The 26,201-nt window shown below is 38.2% G+C and overlaps 1 protein-coding gene across 1 annotated transcript; it reads right to left on the bottom strand.

The window, feature by feature from the left end:
• Positions 1-8,657: 8,657 nt before the first annotated feature.
• On the bottom strand, positions 8,658-19,128 carry IDO1 (indoleamine 2,3-dioxygenase 1). Its single transcript, XM_057696967.1, has 10 exons — positions 19,008-19,128; positions 15,294-15,389; positions 15,060-15,179; positions 14,471-14,589; positions 13,726-13,740; positions 13,053-13,152; positions 12,354-12,471; positions 11,287-11,338; positions 10,686-10,834; positions 8,658-9,734 (listed from the first exon to the last, which is right to left on the bottom strand). The coding sequence occupies exons 1-10, from the start codon at positions 19,104-19,106 to the stop codon at positions 9,370-9,372; spliced, it is 1,233 nt and encodes a 410-aa protein (XP_057552950.1). The 5' UTR covers positions 19,107-19,128; the 3' UTR covers positions 8,658-9,369.
• Positions 19,129-26,201: the final 7,073 nt, after the last annotated feature.

Below are 26,201 nucleotides of genomic sequence, written 5' to 3'. Positions count from 1 at the left end.
TACATGTGAATATAAGAAGATTGATTTTAAACCCAGAGACAAATCTGTCCTACTTATTTATTTTTAAATTTTTACTTATTTATTTATTGGCTGCCTTGGGTCTTCGTTGCTGTACGCGGGCTTTCTCTAGTTGTGGCGAGCAGGGTCTACTCTTCTTTGTGGTGCACGGGCTTCTCTTTGTGGTGGCTTCTCTAGTTTTGGAGCATGGGCTCTAGGTGCACAAGCTCCAGCAGTTGCTGCACGCTAGCTCAGTAGTTGTGGTGCACGGGCTTAGTTGCTCCGCAGCATGTGGGATCTTCCCGGACCAGGGATGGAAACTGTGTCCCCTGCATTGGCGGGTGGATTCTTAACCACTGCGCCACCAGAGAAGCCCAGATCTATTCTACTTTAGTAAAGTGGAAATGAGCAAGAGTTTTGGTCCTGGCTGACCCCAGGCACCCTGGGGGGAACCTGGTTCATGGTGAACTTTGACAACTGGGTCTTAGGCTTAAGCTATTAAAACTAGAAGTTAGTTACATTCAGACAGATATTCCAGTGATTGGCCATGGGTAGAGTGGGAACAAAGACTCTAAATGCATATCAGAACCTCAGAAGGGTTCTGTATGCAGTGTGAACAGCATATTCTAAGATTATAATTGCTTTGATTAACCTTAAGAAATAATATTTAGGGCTTCCTAGGTGGCGCAGTGGTTAAGAATCTGCCTGCCAATGCAGGGGATACAGGTTCGATCCCTGCTCCAGGAAGATCCCACATGCTGTGGAACAACTAAGCCCGTGTGCCACAACTATTGAGACTGCGCTTTAGAGCCCGTGAGCCACAACTACTTAGCCCACATGCCACAACTACTGAAGCCTGCGCACCCAGAGCCTGTGCTCTGAAACAAGGGAAGCCACTGCAATGAGAAACCCGTGCACCACAATGAAGAGTAGCCCCCGCTCGCCGCAACTAGAGAAAGCCTGCGTGCAGCAGTGAAGATCCAACACAGCCAATAAATAAATAAATAAATTTATTAAAAAAAAAAGATATACTATTTATTTTTTTTGAAACCTTTAATGACATTAAAGGAGAATATATATTTTTGTGAAGTTTAACAAATGAGGTAGCACGTACTAACAAATTTGAGAAAAACCTAACAGATCATTTGATTTAACCCTGTACTTTTATTAAACATCTTTTGAGAATCAGCCACTAAGGTGGGTGATTTCATCTATGTCAACTTAAAAAAATGCACAATGTGAGAGTAAAGAGTTAAGTTTTATTGGGGGCAAAATGAGGACGGCAGCCCGGGAGACAGCAGCCCAGATAGCTCTGAGAAACTGCTCCAAAGAGGCGGCGGGGAAGATCAGTATATGTGTAATCTTGGGGAAGGAGAAGTACGTGCCATCAAACACATATTTTTGTTGAGGGTTTCTGCTAGTCACGAGGAGCAGACGTCACCATGTAGGGATTTAGTGCTTTTCTAGACGAGGAGATGCAAGAGCTGGGCTTCTAAAATCAGCTCCCCAAAACATCTATCTGAAGACCTGTTCTGCCCATTTTCCAAAGCATAGAGGGCCTCATCCCCCATCTACACCCTGAATTCCCTTCAGGGGCTGTGGAGAGTCAGCCGCTGCAGCAGCACGTGTGATTGAATCCCTGTGGAAGTAGACGGCAAGTGCCCATGGGAGAAGCCAATTCGTAGTTGACACCTATGAACCAGGTACAGATTGGTAAACTGAGATGCAGGCGTGTGAATCGCCCTGTCCACTGTCACTCCACTAATTATGTACTAGAGCTGAGGTCTCTCGCTCTGCAAGCCATTCCTCTGTTCCCTCGATCAGGCTGCCACGCTGTCTGTCAAAGCCGCCATCACGGTGTGAATTCACTTCAACACGGAGCCCAGTGATAAGTTCCAGGCCATAGATCTGCGCTGTGAAAATTCCCAGGACTCTACCTTTTTGCCCAATTGGACCCTGAACTTAGGTTGCCAGGGTGTCAGCAAATGTACTTGGAAGCTGAGTTGTCTATACACAATGTCTCCTCCCTCCCTGTCTCTAAGGTAAGTATAAAAGCGAAGAGCAGGAAGTGCTCTGATAACTCTTGCAACAGTTCTCACAGAGCATTCCACTTTGACGGTAGTGTGTCAAAAATAGTCTAATTGACTTGCGGTTCATTAGACCTAAGAGCCATCCTCGATCATCCACTTCCTCTTAGCCTGATACCCAACCGGTTTTGCAGATGAGTTTCTTATGCCTTCTAGATGCGATTTGTCAAACTTTATATGTTGGATCACCTTCTTGTTCTTTCCTTCAGTCTCAGCTAAAAAGAAGGTACAGTTATTTTTGTTTATGCTAGCCCTGTTAATTTTCATCCACTCCCTCTGCACCCTCTTAAGAATTTACCCCAACATTATAAAAGCATGACATCAAAATACCAAAACTGAAAGAACACCACAGAATAAGTAATCTAGTTCAACACTCAGAAAAATATGAAAAATCTGAGGTTTATGAGAGTGAAATGACTTAGCAAGTGTCATCCTGGGGGTTTCCATCAGAATTGGACTTGAATTTGGACTTGCTGCTTCTCAGCCCAGAACTTTCCACTCAGCCCACTCAGCCAGGCCTACTCCATCTCCTATTAGCTATGCAGCTTTTTAAACAAGTGGCTTAAAATTCGAAGCTTCTGTTCCCACATCTGCAGGAAATAGTAATGTTTATCCCAGTGAATAAAGGAGGAACTTTAAGTAAAGCACTTAGGTGGGTAATAGTAAATACTGTTTTTCTCATGTTCTTTACTCCTCATTCTGGAAATCTTTATTTATTTTTTTAATTTTTTTTTATTGAGGTATCATTGTTTTACAATATTGTGTTAGTTTCTGCTCTACAGTGAAGTTGAGTTCCTTATGCTATACAGCAGGTTCTCATTAGCTATCTATTTTGTACATATTAGTGTATCCACGTCAACCCCAAACTCCCAATTCATCCCACCAAGGGGGGAAGGGAGGGTGGGATGAATTTGAAATCCATTTTTTTGTAAAAAATTTATTTACTTATTTGTTTGTTTATTTTTGGCTTCATTGGGTCTTTGTTGATCTGTGAGGGCTTTCGCTAGTTGTGGTGAGCGGGGGCTTCTCTTTGTTGCAGTGCACAGGCATCTCATTGCAGTGGCTTCTCTTGTTGTGGAACACAGGGTCTAGGCTCATGGGCTTTCATAATTACAGCATGCAGGCTCACTAGTTGTGGTGCATGGCCTTAGTTGCTCCGTCACACATGGGATCTTCTTGGACCAGGGCTTGAAACTGTGTCCCCTGCATTGGTGGCAGGCGGATTCTTAACCACTGCTCCACCCAGGAAGTCCTTGGAAATCCATTTTTTTTTTTTTAATCTTTTATTTTTTTATTTTTTAAAATTTTATTTATTTATTTATTATTTTTGGGGGGATACACCAAGTTCAATCATCTGTTTTTATACACATATCCCTGCATTCCCTCCCTCCCTCGACTCCCCCCCACCCTCCCCAGGGAAATCCATTTTTAATATCATACTTTTTTTGATATTCTTCCCTATTAGTCTGGGTTTTTTTATATATATATTTATTTACTTATTTGCTGTGTTGGGTTTTGTTGCTGCGTGCAGGCTTTCTGTAATTGTGGTGAGCGGGCTACACTTCTTTCAGGCATCTCATTTCGGTGGCTTCTTTTGCTGCAGAGCATGGGCCCTAGATGCACAGGCTTCAGTAGTTGTGGTGCGTGGGCTCAGTAGTTGTGGTGCACGGACTTAGTTGCTCCTTGGCATGTGGGATCTTTTTGGATGAGGGCTCAAGCCCGTGTCCCCTGCATTGGCAGGCAAATTATTAGCCACTGTGCCACCAGGGAAGTCCTTCCCTCTTATTCTGAATATAGCTTTTCTGTTTCAGTCGCTGACTCCTTTTCCTACTTCAGACCTAAATATACAGATATTTGTAGCATTATTATAACCATTTCCCCACCTCAGTGTTCTTATGTATTTCCACCTGATCTTAACCATCAATTCTATATGCAGGTACCCAAGTCCACATATTCAGCCTTGACTTTCCTTACTTCCAAGATCTAGGCCCACGGAACCTGTGAGTCAGTGAACATCTCAAATTCTGCCACAAAATCATGAAGAACATCTCCCTGTAAATTGAAGTTCAAATTTCCTTGCCCTGGCACTCAAGGATGCCCATCACCTGACCTCTAAACACCCTCTAGCTGTGCAAAATTCCACTGTCACCTTGAACCTCTTCTACATCACATTTCAAGTTCTACCTAGTTGACTGTTACTGACATCCAAACATATTTTTCCTGTTAGATTGTAAGTTCCTCGACGAATCCATATTTAACCCAACTTTGTATTTTCCTTTAGCAGCAAGTTCAGTGTCTGGACTTTATAAGTGTTGGTTAAATGAAAGAGCTCTCTCGGCATCTTATTGTTAGATTTGGGGTCTTGATGTCAGGTAGACGTTGGTGCTGTTCTCTGTTACACCATTGTGGCCCCAGTCCCAGAGACATAATTTGAAGTAGGGAACACAATGGCCTCATGAAGCCTTGCTTGGCATCTTTCTTATTTACCAAGAGGAAGTTGGTCGAGCATAACTGTGGTCAAGAACTTCCTCTTCTAATAGAGAGGCTTGTTACTTCAGAGTCCTAGGTCCTATAATTAACTTTCCCACGGATTATTGTAGTTTCATTGTACAACAAAGCTTCCCCTTCTCTTCGCCTGGGTATAGGGTCTTTTGGAGAAGCATCAATTAATATTCAGAAAAGGAAGAAAAACATTCACAGTGGAAATCTTTCGGGTATCATTTATATGTGTTCTGGGTGCAATTTCAGATATACTTCGTTTCAGTTTCAAACCGATGAAGTCCAAAATCTGAATTGTCAAAAGCAATCAGCCCAAACAGCACTGGTACACTGAGGTTATTCTTGTACAGCTCATTAATTATGCCTTTGTTCATAAATTCAATGGGGCTTTCTAATCCTTTCTGATTAATTGTTCAAGCATCTGGCATTTTGCTTTTGCTTTTTTTTAAACTCTCTTCTCTTTTTGACCTTTCCTATGACACATATTCCTTCTAGTCAGACTGTACTTAAAACTAATAAGAAAAGTCTGATAGGGCTTCCTAGGTGGCACAGTGGTTGAGAACCCGCCTGCCAATGCAGGGGACATGGGTTCGATCCTTGCTCCAGGAAGATCCCACATGCTGCGGAACAACTATGCCTGTAAGCCACAACTATTGAACCTGCGCTTTAGAGCCTGTGAGCCACAACTATTGAGCCCATGTGCTGCAACTACTGAAGCCCATGCATCTAGAGCCCGTGCCCCACAACAAGAGAAGCCACGGCAATGAGGAGCCCGTGCACCACGATGAAGAGTAGCCACCACTCACCTCAACTAAAAAGAAAGCCCACGCACAGCAAAAAAGACCCAACACAGCCAATAAAATTAATTAATTAATTAATTAATTTAAAAAAAAAGAAAAAGAAAAATCTGGTAGTTAAAGCTCACCAATTTTTTCTTCTGTGCCAAGCCCTGCTGTGAGCATCTTCTGAGGAGTATCTCATTTAACCCTCACAACAGCCCTATGCGTTAGGTACTATTATTATCTCCATCATTCAATTGAGGAAACTGCAACTTGGGAAAGCCTAAGGTCATATTTCCTGTAAGTAACGTAGTCAGGGCTGTAGCCACCTGACTTGAAAGTCATCACTTGTAACCACTAGAGGCATGACTTCCCTTCTTTGGTTTTTCTCTCTCATTCTTCTGGTTACAGTTTACCATTGGCGCTCTCCCTAGTTCAGGTCCTCACTTGCTTCTCCCTGGGTGATTGCCTCCATTCAGAGACTTCAGCCATGAGCTCTAGGCTGAGGACTCCCAACATTTTGTTTATAGCTGGGTCTCTCCTATCATCTATTAGACAGCCTTTCTCTACTGCTCTGTAGAGGTGTCATAAGAAATACCTTAACACAGGGGGCCCCAACCCCTGGGATCTAATGCCTGATAATCTGAGGTGGAGCTGATGTGATAATAATAATTAAAGTGCACAATAAAGGTAGTGAGCTTGAATCATCCCCAAACCATTCCCCGACCCCCACCCCCCGGGCCTTGGAAAAATTGTCTTCCACGAAAACAGTCCCTGGTGCCAAAAAGGTTGGGGAACCACTGCCTTAATGCATCAAACATATCCTAGACATCTTCCATTAAGACCAGGGCAAAGGCTTACAAAACCTCCAGCAACTAGTTCAAGGTCTTGAGCAGAGAGCCCACTGCCAAGTGACAGATCCAAGGCTTACTTGTCACTTATTCTCTGATAATAAGAACCAAGCTCGTCTTCCCCATCGATTCCATGTCTTGATGAATGGTACCTTTCAGAACTGGCAGTATAATTTGTGGGACCCAGAGAACAATAAACACTTAAGGATCCTTGTTCAAAACCATTCAGAATTTAACAGCAGTGACGTAGAGCATGAAGCCAAGTGTGGGCCCTTCTGCACACAAGTCCCTACGTGACAGCACAGGCTGGGTGTCCTTGCATCTGGCCCTGGTAACTCTGTTGACATAGCTGATCAGTTAGAGACCTTAAAGTCATCTCTCCATCATATCCAACAGAACACCAGTCTTGCCACTCCTACTGCCATAATCTTTATGTTTCCCTGATCTCCAATCCCACTGCCATTGTTTTCAGTTCCCCACCATTTACTATTGGAATATTATATATTCCAATCTTTAACTGATCTCTTGGCCTCAAATCTAAGCCCAATGATGTGAAAACATCATTGCAGGCTTGGATTCCTTTTGCAACCTCCAAACTCATCACCTTGCCTTTATCACTGCTCCTCACTTTATCGCACCCCTACAATTTTTTTTCCCAACTACTTGGGAAAATATTTGTTTCTTTACAATAGGCAATGTTTCATTTAAATATGATTCAAGTATACGAATATAATAAAGTCATTTCTCTGCTAAATAAACCTTCTCTTTGTTTTCAGGATCAATTGAAACTCCTTTATTGCATGGCCCTTTTTATTCTTTGATGCTTCAGCCCTATTGTGCTGTGTGTACTTCCTCAGTAGACCTTATTATGCTGCTGTTCTTTGAACATCTTCTTTCTCTTCCTGGAATTTTCTAGCCTTTTATTTACATATATACTCATCACTCTTTAAACCTCATCTCATGAACTGCCTCATGTTGGGAAATCTATTCTTACCACATACTTTTTTCAGTCCCTCCCCTTCCCTATTTTGTCCATGGTAAGCCCCACCTCCTCAGCTGTCCTCTAGTCTGGGGTGGGGCCTCTATGCACCTAAACTCTCTGCTTATGTTTATATAGCCCTTATTTCATTGTGTTGAAACAGTTCATTTGTCCATTTCTCCACTAGTGAGCTCCTTGAAGGTAGGGTAGGTGCCCTTAATCTATCTCTACTATCTAGCTCAGGAATTAGCATCCTAGGTTTGCCTATTAAATGCTTATTGAACAAATGAGTCATTAGAGTGGAGATTCTGGTTCTTACAGGGTTAGGTCTAACCTAGTTAATGAAATAATACTACCGTCAACACAGTATTCATATGTGACCCTTGAACAACATAGGTTTGGACTGCGAGCGTCCACTTACATGTGGATTTTTTCAGTAGTGAATACTGCAGTGCTACCCTGTTCCGCAGTTGGTTGAATCCCAGAATGTGAATTTCATTACTGAGGAACCACGTATACGGAGGCCTGAACAAAAGTTATATGCGGATTTTTCACTGTGGAGAGGATCAGTGTCCCTAACCTCCAAGTTGTTCTAGGGTTGAATGTGTTTCTTCTCTTGACAGACAATATTTTAAGTACATTGCTATGTGCTATAATGTAAGAATGAGAAGAAACATTTCTACAGGGAACTGACAAATTAGCAAGGGAAATAAGACACACACACACACAAACACACACAGCCATGGTCACTATATAAGAGCAAAAGCGACATGTACTAAAAGAGAATTAAAAAAATCTGTGGAGACAGAGTTGAGAGAGAATTCCCTACCTTCAGTTGGGTTTGGGCAATGGCCTAAACTAGTGGGTCCCTAATAGAAACAGGTAGGAAGTGGTCATGTTGGCGTGATCATTGGAAATCTTCCCAGGGTCCATGAGGCTTTGACTATCCTTGAAGAATTAGACAGTCTGCTGTGTGTACTCTTCAAATGACACTCTTTTCAAAGAACAAGTTTTCTGGCGTTGCCCTTTTCTCATTCACCCTGCCTCCAACACTGTAGAAAATCACCACCACAAAATAAGAAAAATAATTCCTATTCTGACTTGACCGCAGTGTTATAGATAGGAAACAATGCCACTGAGGGAAAACCCATTGTAAACTTTTAAAAATGATATATATAAAATGCTTATTACATCAGAATCATTGTGTTTAAGGTCTGGAACAAGTAGAAGTGCTATTCTACTTTTTCAAACACATGTTGTTTAAAACTTCCATAGATTAACGCAGCCTGTCAGCGGATTTCTTTGGTGGATGAATTTGCAGATCACATATGGGATTGAATCATAGTTGGAAAGCATCTTAATCAATTATTTTCAGATGTGCAAAAACAGACCAGAGAGGTTAAGTGAATTATTGAAGGCCACACAGCAGTTTTCTTTTTAACAGAATTTTTTTTTTTTCAGCAGTTATAGAGTAGGTCCATAGCAAAATTGAACAGAAAGTACAGAGTCCTCGTGTATCTTCTACCCAACACACACACAGATTTGCACACCAGAATGGTACACTTGTTACAATTGATAAACTTACACATTATGGTCACCCAAAGTCCACAGTTTACAAAAGGTTCATTTCTGGTTTTGTACATTCTATGGGGTTTGGGAAATGTATGGCATGTGTCCATCATCATACTATCATACAGGATAGTTTCACTGCCCTGAACATCCTCTGCGTTTCTCCTATTCATCATTCCCTCTGTCCTGACTCATGGAAATCACTGATCCTTTTACTGCTTCCATGGTTTTACCTTTTTCCAGAATGTCATAGTTGGAATCACACAGTCTGTAGCCTTTTCAGAGGGACCTCTTTCACTTAGTAATATGTATGTTACATTTCTCCATGTCTTTTCATGGCTGGATCATTCACTGCTTTTTTAGCCCTGAGTAACATTCTATGGTCAGGATGTACCTTGGTTTACTCATCCATTTGGCCATTTAAGGGTATCTTCAATGACTCCAAGTGTGGGATATTATGAATAAAGCTGCTATAAACATAAATGTGCAAGGGTTTTGACTGGTTTTATTTTCCTCTCCTCAAATTATGAATGTTAATGCTATTTCTGATATAAAGAGCAGATACGTTACCACATGCGGTAGCAGAATACACACTTTCTTAGATTACATTACTCTTCCTTCAGTAAGGAATTCACAGTTGTACTTCTTACAGTCTTCAGAAAATACATGATATCGGTGCCTCCAGTTCCTTTATTTTCTAATTCCAAAGGCTCTTCTGAGGTTTGTTTTTTCTTGGATCGCTGACTTGCAGGAATCACAATGTACTTAGCTACTATTTGCAAATGGTAGCTTCTCAGGGAGACCATAGCTTGCACACATTCATTATAAGTGTCCTGCAGGGCAGCATCACCTTTTGAAAGGACAAACTCACGGACTGAGGGGCTAGACTCCAATGAGCGAAGAAAGCTCTGGTGAGCCGGAGGCATGTACGTTCTCATCTCCTGGAGAAACTGAGCAGCAGAGTCTGAAGGAACTAAAGACAAAGATGAGTTAGTAAGCAGGCCAAATCATTCTCCCATCCAGGGAAGAAGGGCAAAGTGAGGTCAGAGTGGGTGGCCGTGAATTAACAACCATCCTGTTAGCATCCTACTAGTCTTGCTACTAGTAATGGTAATTATTGTAAAATACACTTAATTCTGAAAACCACATGAGCTAAACTCATTCATAATATTTTTGTTTTGCTTCCTTTCTCACTTCCCTACTGCATTTAATCCTTTTAAGGACAGGGTATACATATTTTACTTGACAGAGCATGACACAGAGTCCAAGAGAATGTAAGGGATCTTTTATAAATAAGTGAAGGCCCTCAGGATAAAGCTTATTATCATGCAGCCCAAAGCTTTCCCCTTTGACTGTTCAATAGAAGTTTAGGAAGACAAAGACAAGTAGAAAGAAGTTCTTCCTGGAGCTTCTACCTCTGCCCCCTTAATCCTCTAGAAGGAAGATGAATGTGACTCATCTTTAAACTTTGGTGTAGGCACTGCCCCTGGCCCCCCAGGGCCGTGGGACAGTAGAACTAGAGAGTGCCAAGGCTCTCCCCTCCTTGGTTTCAACTCATGGTCGTATCTCATTTGCGGGAGACGTTCTCTTTCTGAATCTGGTCTTAACATTTTCAAAACATGGGATATTGGCTTCACCACAGTCCATCAGACCTCATAGCCATGTTCCAATGTCAAGATCAGGATGGAGTTGAACTCGAGCTGAGTTCTGGCTTCACTGCTTTCTACCTGGTTATCAGGGAGCCTGTCTGTTATTCTCTAAGTTTCTGCTTCTTCATTTGTGAAATGGGTTGACTGCCTTTCAGTCTCTACGGATCCTCCTAAAAGCATCAGATAAGCTCAGATAAGATGCTGATGGGAGAGTACTTTTTGGATGCGATTCTATTAGCATAGGAGATGACAATTATTTATCATCTGCCACTCACCTCCACCAACAGTGTGCTGAATGCCAAGTAGAACATCGAAGCACTGAAAGATGCTGCTTTGGCCTGCACTGCCCCCGGAAAACTTCTCTGGGGTGTCCCAGACACCTTCATAGAGCAGACCCTCTGGCAGCAAGGGGTTGCCTTTCCAGCTACACCAGGAAGGAAAGAATAATTGTTATTTTATCAGTTGCCAAATTTTCATAGGTCAAATCTTGCAATAGAGGATGAATGGAAGGTGAAATGAGAGAGATTTCATGATACTTCTGCCACATTCCCCCTTTTACTGATGTTCACGCATGAGAATAATAAAAAATAAGGTTCCGGACAAATCTGACGTAAGTATTCTATCAGCGAACACTGACTGCTGAACTACCAAAAGTGATGCCACTCCCTTTAAAGGGACTTAGTTCTCCTGTCCATACTCCAGTGTATGCCAGGCCAAGCAAGAACCCAGAGAATAGTCTATTGTTTCTTATAATGTGTATTTTAAGATGTAAATTTTTTCTTAAACGGGATTGATAGCAGGGACCATTCGTGGAAACATTGTCTTCTTTATGTTAATTGTCTAAGAGAAAACAGATCCAAGCAGGAGGCTACCTACCCAGATAAGTATATGCGAAGAACGTTGAAAAACAGGTTTGGGTCCACATATTCTGAAAAACGATGAGATATGTTTAAGGAGCATCAGCTATATCGAGAAAAATCAACGTGTTATAAACAATCGATCATGAATTTCACCATAGGATATGAGAAAGGTGTTAGGTCAGGCGTGAAAGAAAAATTCCCTGAGGACAAGCTCTCACTCACCTCCCCTCTCTCATCACCTGTGTCCACTGAAAGGGGTCTACCATGGGGCTGACACCCAGCCTGTGACAAAGAGCCTGGGCCCAGCCACCACGCATCCTCAGGAGACCAATGAAACTGCCAACATTTATTTAAGACTACTTCATGTGTTTACTGACATAACAGATAAGTTACATAAAGAGATCAACAAACCTAAACAAAAAGAAAAAATGAAAACAAAACCTCCAGGAGCCCTATGGACAACATCCCTGGGTGTCTCTCCCCAAAGGTTGCTAATGTCTTTGGCTTGAAGGTCAGTCTTCCTGCCAAAGCCCAGTGCTACACAGTCACGTATTTGTTTGGAGTGTCCAGAAGGGCACATTTCCTTTTGCAGATCTTTGTTTCTGTACTCTTTTGGTTATTGTTGTTTTTTAGCTGTTAGTGTTGCAATAAATTTTGACCTCAATGGCTTTTCTATGTTTCTTTTGTTGTTGTTGTTGACTTGTGAAAAAGCAGAATTTGTAGAGAATTCCTATCAAGGAGAAGCTAAGTTTTTCAGAACTTAAAACATCCTGCACCTTGGGTAAGTTTCTGCACGGTTTTTAGTGGGAGACAAGGACCTTGCTTAGAGTTAAATAGCCCCAGTCCTGGCTTCACTATTTACTCTTTGTAATCTCGAGTCATTTATCTTATCCCTCCAAATTTAGATTCCCGTATTAACCTACCATATGGAAAGTATAATGATTTAGTGAGATAACATAAAGTACAAACACACCCACTAAGCAAGAGTTGGTTTTGCTTCCATTTTTCTCTACATCTCTACATCTTAGATAACCAGAAACACTTTGCCGTGCACTAGCATGTTGTAAGGCATACAATACTTGCCATGAATTTGATGAAAAGCCTCAAGGGCTTTGTGGAGACAAGAAGTTACTTCAAGCAGTGCTTTTTGCAAAGTATCTGGATCTTCACGTTGTACTGCATTGAATATAGTGGGGATCACCTTTAAAAATCAAAAAGACAAACACTTAAAGATTTCCTACCGTTAAATATTGGCATAGAATAAAATTCTCCTAAATCTTAATCCCCAAATTAAATTTCGTGTTTCCACTTCTTTCTTGGGCTGAGTACCCGTGGATTGTTTGACTAATTTCCATATATTTAATTAAGCTTGGATTTGTCATTATTCATTCATCACTTAGAGATAAGTTTATATAGTTTTATATATTTCTGTTTCTAAGGGACAAAACCATTAGGTTTATGTCACTGTGTGATAGAGGTCCAATGCCATGTTATGCTGAAAATAGTTCTCTCTGTAAAAATATATATATGTATATATATATTTCTCTTATTGGGGTTTCAAATTTGATTCTAAATATGTGGCTCTTACATTTTATGTTTTAGGTGATACTCAAGAATAAATGAAATATTTATTTCTACCAGATGATCCCTTATCTCCAATTCAATCATCAAATGCTCTATTGTCAGGATAAAGTTATTCCATGCATAACATAGTTCAGCTACTAAGTGATTGCTCTGCTTATATGAATCAAGATAGACATTTTCCAGGGTAGACTGACATACTTTGATTGCAGAAGCAGCTGCCATTTCCACCAACAGAGAAACCAGGAAAAATCCTTTACCACAGTCTCCACCAGGAAACGAGAACAGAATGTCCATGTTCCTAAGAAGATTCATCCGGGAAGTCAAAAATTTAGCAAAAATATAAAAAAGAAACACTAAAAAAAAGAATTTAACAAAAATATTGATATATTTGTTGAATACTTATTTGTGTTCAAGGCATTTTACTTATGCTGTAGTTTCAAAATAATCTTGTGAGATAAGCGTGGCAGGTTTTACTTTATCCATTATGTAGTTAGGAGTATTAATGTTAGGTCTGTTGTCTAAGGTAATATAATTAACAGTAGATGAAGCTGGGACTTGAAATTCTATTCTGGAACTTAAAGCTGGAAACTTCAAGACTATTTATTTTTCTATTATGCCATCAATTTTTCACATGCATAAGTATTTATATATGTGTGTGTGTGTATTAACAGCTATAAAATCAGACACAGTCTCATCACAGTCATAGATATGATTAAGGACTGGAATTATTTGCTCTTTCAACAATTATTTGAATTACCGTTTGCCTAAAATCAATTGGTCTTTTAAAAGAACACATATGGAGGATATTGATAAACTTCTATTTACTTTGAATAACAAATAATTCTTAGAATGAAAAAGAAGGGATACTTACTCATAAGTCATGGGCCTTAGGAAAGCAGCCATGGACCAACGCAGGAGAGAAAGGAAACCAGCGTAAAAATTAAATGATTTTGAGTTATTGTTATGCCATTTAATACTACTGATCTAGCAAAAAGTAAAAAAAAAAAAAAAATAGAAAAAAGGAAAAAATATATCTTTTAGCATTCATCAAGTAGGCATCACAAATGGTTAACTTAGGACTTTATCAGTGAAAGAAAAAATTAAATATGCAAAGAACACACGTGGATAGTCAAAACTACTTGTTACTAATAAGAAACTTTGCTAGATCAACTCATTTCATTTTGTGGTATTCCCACGTCTAGAATACTCCTCTGCAGATAACACACCCAGAGCCTCTGACCCTTAATTGTACCAGGTTCCATCACTCAGTGCTTGGGAAGGGCCTTGTTTCTAAGCAGGCTGCTTTGAAAGCCCAGACACTGCCATCTCTCCTGCCGGAGATGTGTTGACTCAAACTCAACTGAACAGTGAAAATTGAAATTTGTAGAATGTCAAAAACATGTGAATCAAGAGAAGCCAGTTAAATTCATCAAATTGAACACTTAAGATGTGTGCATTTCATGGTATGCTAATTAGACACCTCTCTCTTACATGCATATACATGTTACACCCTAACAACAGAGAAGAAAACCCCGCTGGCAAAGATTAAACCAATGACCCTTTGATTCAAATAGCGGGCACGCCTTTAATTTCTGCCATAATCACTGTTTACATACCCACTGGGATCCTTTTTCTTCCAATTTGCCAAGACACAATCTGCATAAACCAGAATGGGAGGCAGTCCCAGCTTCTCAGACACCTTGCAGTAAGGAACAGCAATATTGCTCGGCAAGACCTGGTTAAAACATGAAGTTTAGTATTAACCTTTGAAATGTCTCACCTTTTCTTCTGCTTTCTGGGTGTCCAAGCGTTAACTGTTCAACCTAGGGGCACTATGAAACCAAACAAATGTCATTTTCTCTTCCTCATTTCGTAACTTAATCCCAGAATTTGTAAAATCCTTACTTTTTAGATTTGTGATGATGCGGACGTCATCGGGGCATAGACAGAACGAAGCAGTAGAGGGCAAGGGGAAACAGAGGCTGTATCCTTGACTTGCTAATGGCCTGTGAACCCTTGGCAAACATTTGCTCATGCATCCATCCATTCCATAAATATCTGTTAGGCAACTCCTCTGTGCAAGGTACTCACTCTGTTACCCAAGCTTCATACAATGCAGTTATAATACTTTTAGAATTTGTTACATTACACGTAAACTGGATCTAAATCTATGTTAGCATAAGAAATATGAGAAAATCTCCAAACCTTCCGAACATCTTCATCACCTTTACCCCACACGTATGCCATGGTGATATACCCCAGAACCAGATGTGCGAGGCGCTGTGCCTTGTGTCCTTGGAGCCGGTCAATGCTGAGAGTTGCTAACTGAGAACAAAAGGAGAGGTTGACTCAACTCAAAATGTATGTTGTGTGAAACTGCAAAACCAAGTCAACACTTTGGAGCAGCGAAAATAGAACACATGTAATATTTGTTCAAACCTTCTCAACTTCCGCACGTAGTTGGCCATTCTTAATCAGTTCAGGCAGATTTTTGGCGATGGAAACCCAGGCGTCGTAAGGGTGAGGTAGCTCCTCCTTGAAAAGAAGAAATAGGACTTTGATTTACTAGCGGAAGGCATTCTAAAATAGTTTTGCGTGCACGGATGGTCCCTGTTACCCCTTTTTCCATGCTGTGCAATGCTGGCACGCTTACCTGTCAAGTGACACCAGCCCATTGTCATCTGCACACCCCGGGGCTCGGGACTTTCTCTGTGTTCCTCCACTTCCTCTCAGCTGCCTCCTTGTCAAAGGTCACTTCGAAAGTTTCACTGAAATCTCCCTGACCGTTCCGTTCTATCCGTATACCTCTGATGAGGAGTCGTACGGATTATACCATTTCACATTAAGTAACTTACTGATATCTGATATTTTTCTGTTTGTTTGTTTGTTTGTTTCTCAGCTAGATTTTAAGTTTTTGTTTGAATGGAAGAAAAATAAGATTTATTAAATGTCAGTAGTGGATGAGGCAGTTTTACTCAGCTATTTCTCATTTAATTACTATAATGGCCATCGAAGTTGACTGTTATCTCTGTGTCATAAATAAGGAAAGCAAGTCTCGGGCAGTTTTTGTAACTTGTTTGATATGTACAGTTTATTGTGATTCAGACATGAGGGTTTCCTACTTTCTAAAAAATCTTGCTCTTTTTACATCTCACTATCTGATGGCAAGGATTTTTATCATGCTTTTAATTCTATTTCTCTTAGCACAGTACTGGATATGTAAGAGGTGCTATGTATATACACGTTGGGTGCTCCCTTTGGTACTATAGGCTGATTTTTTGCTTAGTAAGTAAAAATGAAATCTAAATAAAACAGTGTTAAAAACAGCAGGCCCCAAAAGGAGTAACTTAAGTCCCATGTCACCAAATCGAGACAATACTTAATTACAGTTTTGGCCTCTCCCAAACGGAATCCAAACCAGTCAGTCCAGAGTTACCTGGCCAGCAAGTAGTGAGGTCATCTGCTCACTGACCCCTGCCTTTCTCTAAAGGGATGTGAACTTGACACAACCATTCCACGTTTTGCTGATGCAGCTTCCTTGTTCCTGCTCTCTTCTGCCTACAAAAGTCTTTCACGTTTTGTCCAGCTCCTGACACCCCCTTTATATCTGCTAGTTGGGATGTTACCTGATTCATGAATCATTGAAAGATGCCAATGACATCTTTAAAATTTACTCAGTTGGGTTTTGTTTTTTAACAGTGTTTCCCTGGATACTATGTTTAAAATCACATCCCAAAGGAAGCACAAAAATGAGAGACCTAGGCCACACCCTGAAGTGAGATTCCATCCCTGAACAACTCCCCGGGCCTCTTCATTAAGTTGCCTCCAGACATGCTCTTAGGGGTTCCAGTACTCCCATCAAGATGGAGTTCACACCAAGAGCTTGCCTGAAGCCAAGGTGAGTGAGGCCTTAAGCTTTGAAGGCAAGTTAATATTATAAGGAAGCTATAAAACACGAAGACAAATATAAACTTCAGACCTATTCAGCAGCTGCAGATAATTGGCTAGACTTAGTCAGTCAGGGCAGAATTTTAGCAGTGAAAGATCCAGGCAGTATATTCACTAGATGGTCACCTTTCTTGCTTGCTCTGAGGTTTTCTCCCTAACCACACAAATTCTGTGCTCTGGTGTTTTTAGTTAATACATATATGTTTTCTCTGTTGCATGTTTCACTGTGTAGCATGCAGTGATTGTTGCTATTTACCCCAAATAACAGAAATACTTTATTATGTGTCACGATTAGTGTCTTTTTGGACAGAATTTTCAAGAAATGTAAAATTCAACCACTAATATCCTTCTGGTTCAGAGGATGCCTACATGATAGAATATAAATTGATAGAGAACAACACAGAGACCCATTCAACTCCTGCTAGGTTAGAGAAGTATTTTGCATCTATATGAAATCAGAAGACATATTATTTTCCGTTAGAATAGGAAGCTGATGGATTATAAGAGATGAAATAGGTATTTTTTAACCCAAAATGTCCAGAAAAGATCTTCAGAGAGGAAGTAAAAGTGACCTCTACTTTTTTCTTTCATCCTGTTTCAGGATACTGACTCTAACTTCCTAAGCATCTCAAGTAGCAACATTATTTTTTAAGTATTTCAGGAAGAGTTTTGTTTTGCTTTAGTTTGGGGGCTTTGCTTTAACCCTTGGTATCTGTTTTAGAGGTCTACTTAATTACCATGATTATTTTATTACCTAAAAGACCCAACTTTTTAGAAAAAAAAAAAAGAATAAATTTGATATGAGGCTTTGCAGTGTCTGAAAAAGTTTTTTTTTTTTTTTTTTTTTTTTGGTACCATTGATAAACACATCCTTGAAACATTCAATCCTGGCGCTTGTGTGCTTGTATGAAGGGGGAGTAAGCCTGAATAGTATTGATTTGCAAATATAAAGTAAACCAGTGCTTTAGCAATAAAATTAAAACATACACTTCATTTTCTTCAGGGAACTTAGTCACGTGAAAAGGAAAATTAGATTGGGACAAAGAATTTGCTTTAGGTTTGCCTGAATTACCCAAGTTATTTATAGGAAGTGATTTCTAAGTACAGTTGGATTGGAATCTCTAACTAAAATATATATTTGCTGCATTTAAAAGTTCTCTCTAGAGTGTGGACTCTGAGCCACAAACAAAGAGAGACACCCTGGTAGACAGAATTGTCACAGCGTATAACTGGTGCCTAGAAATCCTCTCCTGGAATCTCATGTATCTTGTTAAACCCGAGAGTAGGGAGAAAACAAAACAAACAAACAAAAAATAATAATGCTTTGTGATCTCTCCTTCTCTTGAGGGAGGCAGTGTAGCATAATAGATAATGGTTTTAAGATCACAGACTCTGGAACCAGACTGATTAGGCTCACATCCTATCTCTGCTACTATTAGCAGTGAGTTTAGATAATAACTAATTCTTCATTCTACACTTCTCATCAGGAAACTGAGATTAATAAAATACATACCTTTCAGGATGGTTGTAAAGATGGAGTAAGTTAATATTTGTAAATTGCTAAAAAAATGTGATATAAGTGTTTGATGACTAAAATATTAATGGTAAGATGCTTTTCATGGCATTCTTGGGAAGATAACTTGGGAAAATGTAGTTTTAAGGCATACATTTACTCAACATGCAGGCAAAACTTGTGGGGAAGAAAAGGTAGCTCTAACTCTCTCTAAGCTTGAATCTTGCACTTACTAGACACTGAGCAATATTAATACAACACAAAGCTGCTTGGTTACCCCACCTTAAAAACATTACTGAAGCAGGAACACACATTTTGTACAATCTAAGGTATATCAGCGGAAAAAGAGGTTTCCTTTGATTCATGGGTCATTTATTACTTTTTTTTTTCCAAAATGCCCTCTGAAATGCAACTGTCTTATACCAAAATACTTCTAAAGCTTCCTTATCTCATCATGCTCTATACTTGTGTAAGATAAGTAAGAAATGCCTCTGAGGCAAAGTTTCTAGGTAGAAAATTTCAAGAAAATTATGTGAGGCCCCTTTATTCAAACTCTGCCTCCAATTTTGGCAACATGTTATCCATTTGTTCAGTAGAAATTACTGAACCACATTTGCTCCATAGACTTTAACGTCCCCAGGTGAGTCATGATAAGAAAATAATTTTGCCCATATTTCAGTGCCCTCTCTTACCAGTGGATTTGGCAGAGCAAAGCCCACATCTTCATCTATGTGGTATTCTTCAAAGATCTTCCAAAAATTTTCCATAGGAGAACACTTGTCAAGTGCCATTCTTGCAGTCTGCTCCTCTGGTCCTTCTCTGGCTCTGAGTAGTTTCAGAGCATCTATTTATTACAGAGGTTGCCATAGCCAATTACCACAACTCACCACACAGGCAGTAAATGACTTCCACTTTTGAAATAGTTTCATTTTCTACTCTCTTTCTTTCCAATATCATGAAAAATAAAATTACAAAGGCATCACTGTTCATCACAGGAAGAAACTGAAAGTGTATATTCCACATCACACATTTATCACTGGGGACATCATTTCCTTACTACCTTAGGGAAGTCAGAAAGGACCTGGCAGAAATAACAAAAACCATGAAAAACAGGCGATCAGAAAGAACATTTTGGTTCTATGGGAACTTTTGAATCTTTGAATTAAAATATTGAATTTGACCAAGGCTAACATCCTAAACCATCATCTAGTTATTACAGTCATGGGCTTTCTTTTAAACTCCCAGGGTTCTTTGATCAGATTAGTATCTTGGTTCAGCAGTCATGAAAGAAAAATCTTTGAAACCCAGAGTTAGTGCCTCTGAAATAGAAAAAAAAAAAAAAAAAAAAGAAAAAAAGAAAAAAAAAGAGGGAAAGAAAGAAAAAGAAAAGAAAATGCAAGCACAAGAAGAATTTGGAAACATAGCACCTCTTCACCCCCAGCCCCATTTTTCTTACCCATTCTTTTAGGTGGATTCACAACGATACTGTTCTTTCACCTCCATATTCCTAATGAGTCATTTTTAAGGAAGATTTTTCTGCATTTCTACTTTATCTGATCTCTAAGGGACGGTAAGGCAACAATCTACATTTGGAGAGTCTGGAAAATGTTCAAAGTTGAAAGAAAGGATAAAACACCTTGAAAATCATTCTTTCAAAATGCAAATTAAGACTGCATTTGGTAAAGGTTTTCAGGGTGTCTGCAGGTCTGTGGTCACTCATGGGCATCATTTGATCTTGTACATGAGCTGAAGCAAGAGAAGAAGCCATGTTGTTCCTTATGATGGTCAAAAGGAGAAAGAAGGAGTTAGTACATTAAAAGACAGTGCAGTGTTGCCATCCAGCTTGTCAGTACTTAAAATACATTTTAATAGCACATTACTTTGGAATTACTGCATTCTTCCCTATTACATTATGACTCTTTTTTAAAGACATAGTTTTGTGAGAATCAGTTCTTTTTATCGTAAAGGTAGAGGAAACTGAAACCACAATTACAACAGCTACAATTCTTCAAAATGAATGATTCATCCTCCGACACTGTTAGCAGGAATGTTACAACTACTATTGAAAACAGTGTGGAGGTTCCTCAGAAAACTAAAAGTGGAATTACCAATCCCACTTTGGGGCATATATCCAGAAAAAACTCTGGTTCAAAAAGATACATTCACCCCTAGGTTCACAGAAGCACTATTCACAATAGCTAAGACATGGAAACAACCTAAATGTCCATTGACAGGTGAATGCATAAAGAAGATGTGGTACATATGTAATGGAATACTACACAGCCATTAAAAAGAACAAATTAATGTCATTTGCAGCAACAAGGATGCAGCTAGAGGTGATCATACTAAATGAAGTAAGTCAGGAGGAGAAAGACAAATACCATATGATATCACTTATACGTGGAATCTAAAATATGACACAAATGAACCTATCTACAAAACAGAAAAAGAGTCATGGACATAGAGAACAGACTGGTGGTTGACAAGGGGGAGGAGGTTGGGGGAGGGATGGAGTGGGAGGTTGGGGTTAGCAGATGTAAGCTATTATATATAGAACGGATAAACAACAAGGTTCTACTGTGTAGCACAGAGAACTATATTCAATATCCTGTTATAAACCATAATGGAAAAGAATATTAAAAAAGAATATATGTGTGTGTGTGTGTGTCTGTGTGTCTGTGTGTATTATTGAATCACTTTGCTGTACTGCATACATTAACACTACATTGTAAACCAACTATAATTCAATAGAAGATAAAAACAAAAATGAATGATTCATGAGGATAAAACTGCTGAAACAAGGCCCAAGGGAGGAAAAAAACAAAAAATATGACATTGGACTATCATATGGAAGCCAAAAATACCAGCAAAATTTTATTTATTTATTTAGATAGATACATGATAAATTAAAATATATCACAACAATAACATGAATATGAGAATAGATAAAAATATTAAAATTCTTGCATTTTCTGGAACGATAAATGAGAACTAATTTATAAGGGTTTTGAAAAGTTACAGATGTTTGTTCTAATCTCTAGTGTAGATAAATGCTGTTACAAATACAAGCAATGAGCCAATAGATGGAAAAAAATAATTAATAAGTAAATCTTAATCAATACAAGAGAAGACGTAAAAAGAGGAAAAAGAAGGATGCTAAGCAGGGCCATCACAAAGGAAACAAATAGTTCAAAGGTACTAAAATCATATATATCAATAATTACATTACATGTAAATTGACTAAGCATTCCAATTTAAAACTACAAAGATTATCAAACTGGGCTTTTAAAAACATCATATTTATATGTTATTTAAAATATAAAAATCCAAAATATAAGGATGCAGAAAGGTTGAAAAATAAAATAATAAAAATATATGTCATAGAAAACAAATAAAAATAACTAGTATAGCTATTAAATATGTAGTGTAGACTTTAAGGCAAAAAGTGTCATTAGAGATTGTATCAGTCAGTGTTCTCCAGAGAAACAGACCCAGTAAGTAGGAGATGTTTTAGATAGATATGACTAGATTATAGATAGATACGTATCAAAGTATTGGTTATATGATACAATTACGGGTACTAGGAAGTCTGAAATCCGGAGGGAGAGACAGAACTGGAAGATCTCTGACAGAATCTAATGTTGCAGTTCACAGACAGAATTTCTTCTGTTTTTGCTCTTGTGATCTTTCCATTGATTGGATAAGGCCCACTCAAATTATTAGGCTTAATCTCCTTTACTTAAAGCTAACTATCGATGTTGGCCACGTCTACAAAATACCTTCACAGCAACTTAGATTAGTGTTTAATTGAAGAAGTGGAAACTATTGCCTAGACAAGTTGGCATAAAACTGATCATCACGGTGATAAAAGGGGAGTATTTTATAACATAAAGCATTCAGTTTACCAGGAAGATATGCCAGTTTTAAGTTTCTATACATTCAATAACATAACCTCAAAATATGTTAAGGAAAATTAATGGAGATGAAACAAGCTAGCCAACAATCACTGAATATATATGCGATTTTGAAAACAGAATTAATGACCTTGGTTTAATTAAAATACAGAGAATATCAAACTCAACAATCCCAAGATACATATTATATTCAAGTATGCTAGAACATTTAAAAAAATTGACCATATATGTGCAGGTTCATAAACAAGTTTCGAAAATATCACAAGATTAAATCATACAGAATATATTTTTTAACTAAGACAAGTTAAGATAGAAATAAATAACAAAAATTAACTGAAAAATCCCCATATGTTTGAAAACAAAGAAACATATTTTTATATAACTCACAGGCCAAAAAACCCCTAACAAAATGGAGACTATAAATTGTTTTTGACCTGAATAATGGCTTAAAATGACATAAAATGTCTGGGACACAGCTAATAGCATACTTAGAGGAAACTATATAGTCCACAAGGCATAGATTATTTAAAAGAAAGGCTCTGCTTCCAATTTATGATTTTGGAAAAGTAAACACCACATTAGGCTCAAAGACTGTAAAAGGAAGAAAATAGTGTAAAAGGAAGTAAATAAATGAAGATATTAGTGGAATAGAAAAGTATATACATAGGACTTCCTAGGTGACTCAGTGGTTAAGAATCCACCTGCCAATGCAGGGGACACGGGTTCGAGCCCGGCTCTGGGAAGATTCCACATGCCACAGAGCAACTAAGCCTGTGTGCCACAACTATTGAAGCCCACGTGCCTAGAGCCAGTGCTCCACAACAAGAGAAGCCACTACAGTGAGGAGCCCGTGCACCACAATGAAGAGTAACCCCTGCTTGCAGCAACTAAAGAAAGCCCGTGTGCAGCAATGAAGACCCAATGCAGCCAATAAAAAAATAAAATGCATAAATAAATTTATAAAATAAAAAGAAAAGTATATACATATATTTGAAAAAAGTTGTAAGCCCCCCTGATAAGACTAATAAAGAAAAAATAAAGGAGTGAACACCTAATGTCAGGAATGAAAAAGGGAACATCACTACAACCCTACAGTAATTGCAAATATATTAATATTCCAGTGAGTCTGAGCCACTTTTTTTGTTGCTGCAAGCTTTAACCAAAAAGAAGTGAAAGGTATTTAGAGTAAGTATGTTTCCCTCTGAACTACATTTCCCTAGTTTGTCTTTGAGAGAATGCTGTACAAACCAAATAATTATCAACATTTTAATTATCAAACACTTAAATAGCATTTTTCTAAACAATTTACAAATGTTAACCCATTCCCTTCTTGCATGCATCCTAAAAGGTATATATGTTATCCTTAGTTTCCTGATGATAAATATAAGACATATAGAATTTAAGTAATTGTCCAATCTCACAGTAAGTGGAGAGACAGGATTTCAGCCTAAGCAGTCTGGCTCAAGAATCCATAATCCTGGGTTATTTATACGCTAAAAGGTTTGGAAATTTGAAATAACATTGCTTTTTCTTGCAAACACATTTTCTAACTATACTAATTATATTTCTAACCATATTAATTTTATACTAAATATAACTATTAAATTATAATAATTTTAAATTTTTTTTATTTTATATTGGAGTATAGTTGATTTGCAATGTTTTGTTCATTTCAGGTGTACAGCAAAGTGATTCAGTTATACATATACATATATTTATTCTTTCTCAGATTCTTTTCCCATGTAGGTTATTATAGAGTACTGAGTAGAGTTCCCTGTGCTATACAATAGGTCCTTGTTGATTACCTATTTTATATATAGTAATCTGTATATGTTAATTCCAACCTCCTAATTTTTTCCTTCTTGAATTATAATAATTTTTAAAGTATATATAAAAAAAAAGAATCCATGATCCTAAGACCATTATGATGTGTAGCCTTTCTTAAGAGATAACAAAGCATTGCTTTTTTTTTTTTTTCTTTTACTCTTGGGTTTAACAAGGAACATGAGTTTCCAGAAGAGGATTTCTACCAACAAGTTACACACTGTGACAATTCTGTGAATTTTATGCTAGTATGTCTTTGTTTGTAGCTCAAATAGTCCACACGCCACAGAGTACTTTCAAATTCAGCAAATAGATTTTTAGTCAGAGAACCCAATATAACTGTACTTAGAAATCTCAACATGTTAAATAGTAAAAGGAAAGGTGAAAAGCAATGTGCAATAAGAATGAAACAGGGAAAGAGAAAAGGAACAAAGCATAAAGTGCTCAAGTCCCATCGTCAGACTTTCACATCTGTGGTTCTATATCTGCAGATTCAACCAGCCAACCGAGTTTAGTACTGTATGTATTTATTGAAAAAAAATTTGTGTACAAAGTGGACCCCTACAGTTCAAACCTGAGTTGTTCACGGGAAAAGAAAACTACAGGTCAATATTCTTGATTAAATACAGGTGCAGAAATCCTCAACAAAATACAAGCAAACTGAATTCAAAAGCACATTAAAAATTTCATAAACCATGACCAAGAGGGATTATCCCAGGGAAACAAGGATGTTTTAATATATGAAATAAGCCAATATGCCAATATGATATATGACATTAAGAGAATGAAGGGCAAAAATCAAATGATCGTCTCAACTGATGCAGAAAAATAATTTGACACCCTTCAACATTAATTTCCTTATAAAAAGACACAGCAAATTAGGAATAGCAGGAAATTATCTCAGCAAAATAAAGGCACTGATGAAAAGCTCACTGATGACATCATAGTCAATGGTATCTTTATGCCAGGACCATATTATTTTGATTACTATAGCTTTGTAGTAAATTTTGAGGTCAGGACTTGTGAATCTTCCAAATTTGTTCTCTCTCTAGATTGTTTTCTCTATCCAGGATCCCTTGAGATTTCACACATATTTTAGAATTTATTTACTATTTCTGTAAAAAAAAGTCACATGGATTTTGATGGGGATTGCAACAAATTGACATCTTAACAAATACCTAAATAAATCAAATCTATGAAAGGTGATTTCTTTCCACTTGTTTACGTCTTTTTAAATTCCTTGGGCAACGTTTTGTAGTTTTCAGTGTACAAGTCTTTTGTTTCCTTGATTAATTTTGTTCCTAATTATTATTGTTTTGATATTATTGTTAATGGAATAGTTTTATTTACTTCCTTTTTGGAGTATTTGATGTTAGTATATAGACATGTAACTGATTTTCTGTTGTTGTTGTTTTGATTGTTTACCCTGCATCTTTCCTGAATTTATTACCTCCAACAGTTTGTGTGTATGTGTGCGTGTGTGATATGTAGCGTTTTCTACACGTAAGGTCACATCATCTGTGAACAGAAATTTCACATCTTCCCTTTTGACTTTGATGTTATTTATTTCTTTTTCTTACTTATTCTTTCTGGCTCAGACTTCTAGTACTATATTGAGTAGAACTGGTGACAGCAGCCATCTGTGTCTTGTTTCTAATTTTAGGGAAAAAGCTTTCAATTTTTCACGATTGGGTATGTGACCATTTCCTATATAACCTTTATTATGTGGTTATAGTCTTTCTTCTATTCTTAGTTTGTTGAGGATTTTTATCTTGAATGTTTCTTGAATTTTGTCATACACATTTTCTGCATCAATTGAGATGATCATTTCCTCCCTTCATTCTGTTAATGTGATGTACTATATTGATTGATTTTTGTGTTTTGAAGTATGCTTGCATATTGGGAATAAATCTCAGTTGGTCAGCATAAAGTGAAACTGTTCTTCTTACCCCCTTCTATGCATCTATTCTCAGATTTTATTGCTTCATGTGCTCTAGAACTGTTCTGCTAAACTGGACTCCAGCAAAGATACTCTCAGCTGTGGGTGACTGTCAGAGTTGATGTTCAGTGGGCATTATGGGAGAAAACTTCCATTCCACCGTCTTGCTGACGCCACTCCTTTATTAAATGCATACAGTTTTAGATCAA

This window comes from Hippopotamus amphibius, chromosome 10 (assembly GCF_030028045.1).
Source record: "Hippopotamus amphibius kiboko isolate mHipAmp2 chromosome 10, mHipAmp2.hap2, whole genome shotgun sequence".
Taxonomy (NCBI): domain Eukaryota; kingdom Metazoa; phylum Chordata; class Mammalia; order Artiodactyla; family Hippopotamidae; genus Hippopotamus; species Hippopotamus amphibius.
Note: the sequence above shows the minus strand (reverse complement) of the source record. Positions and strands in the feature narration are given on the sequence as shown.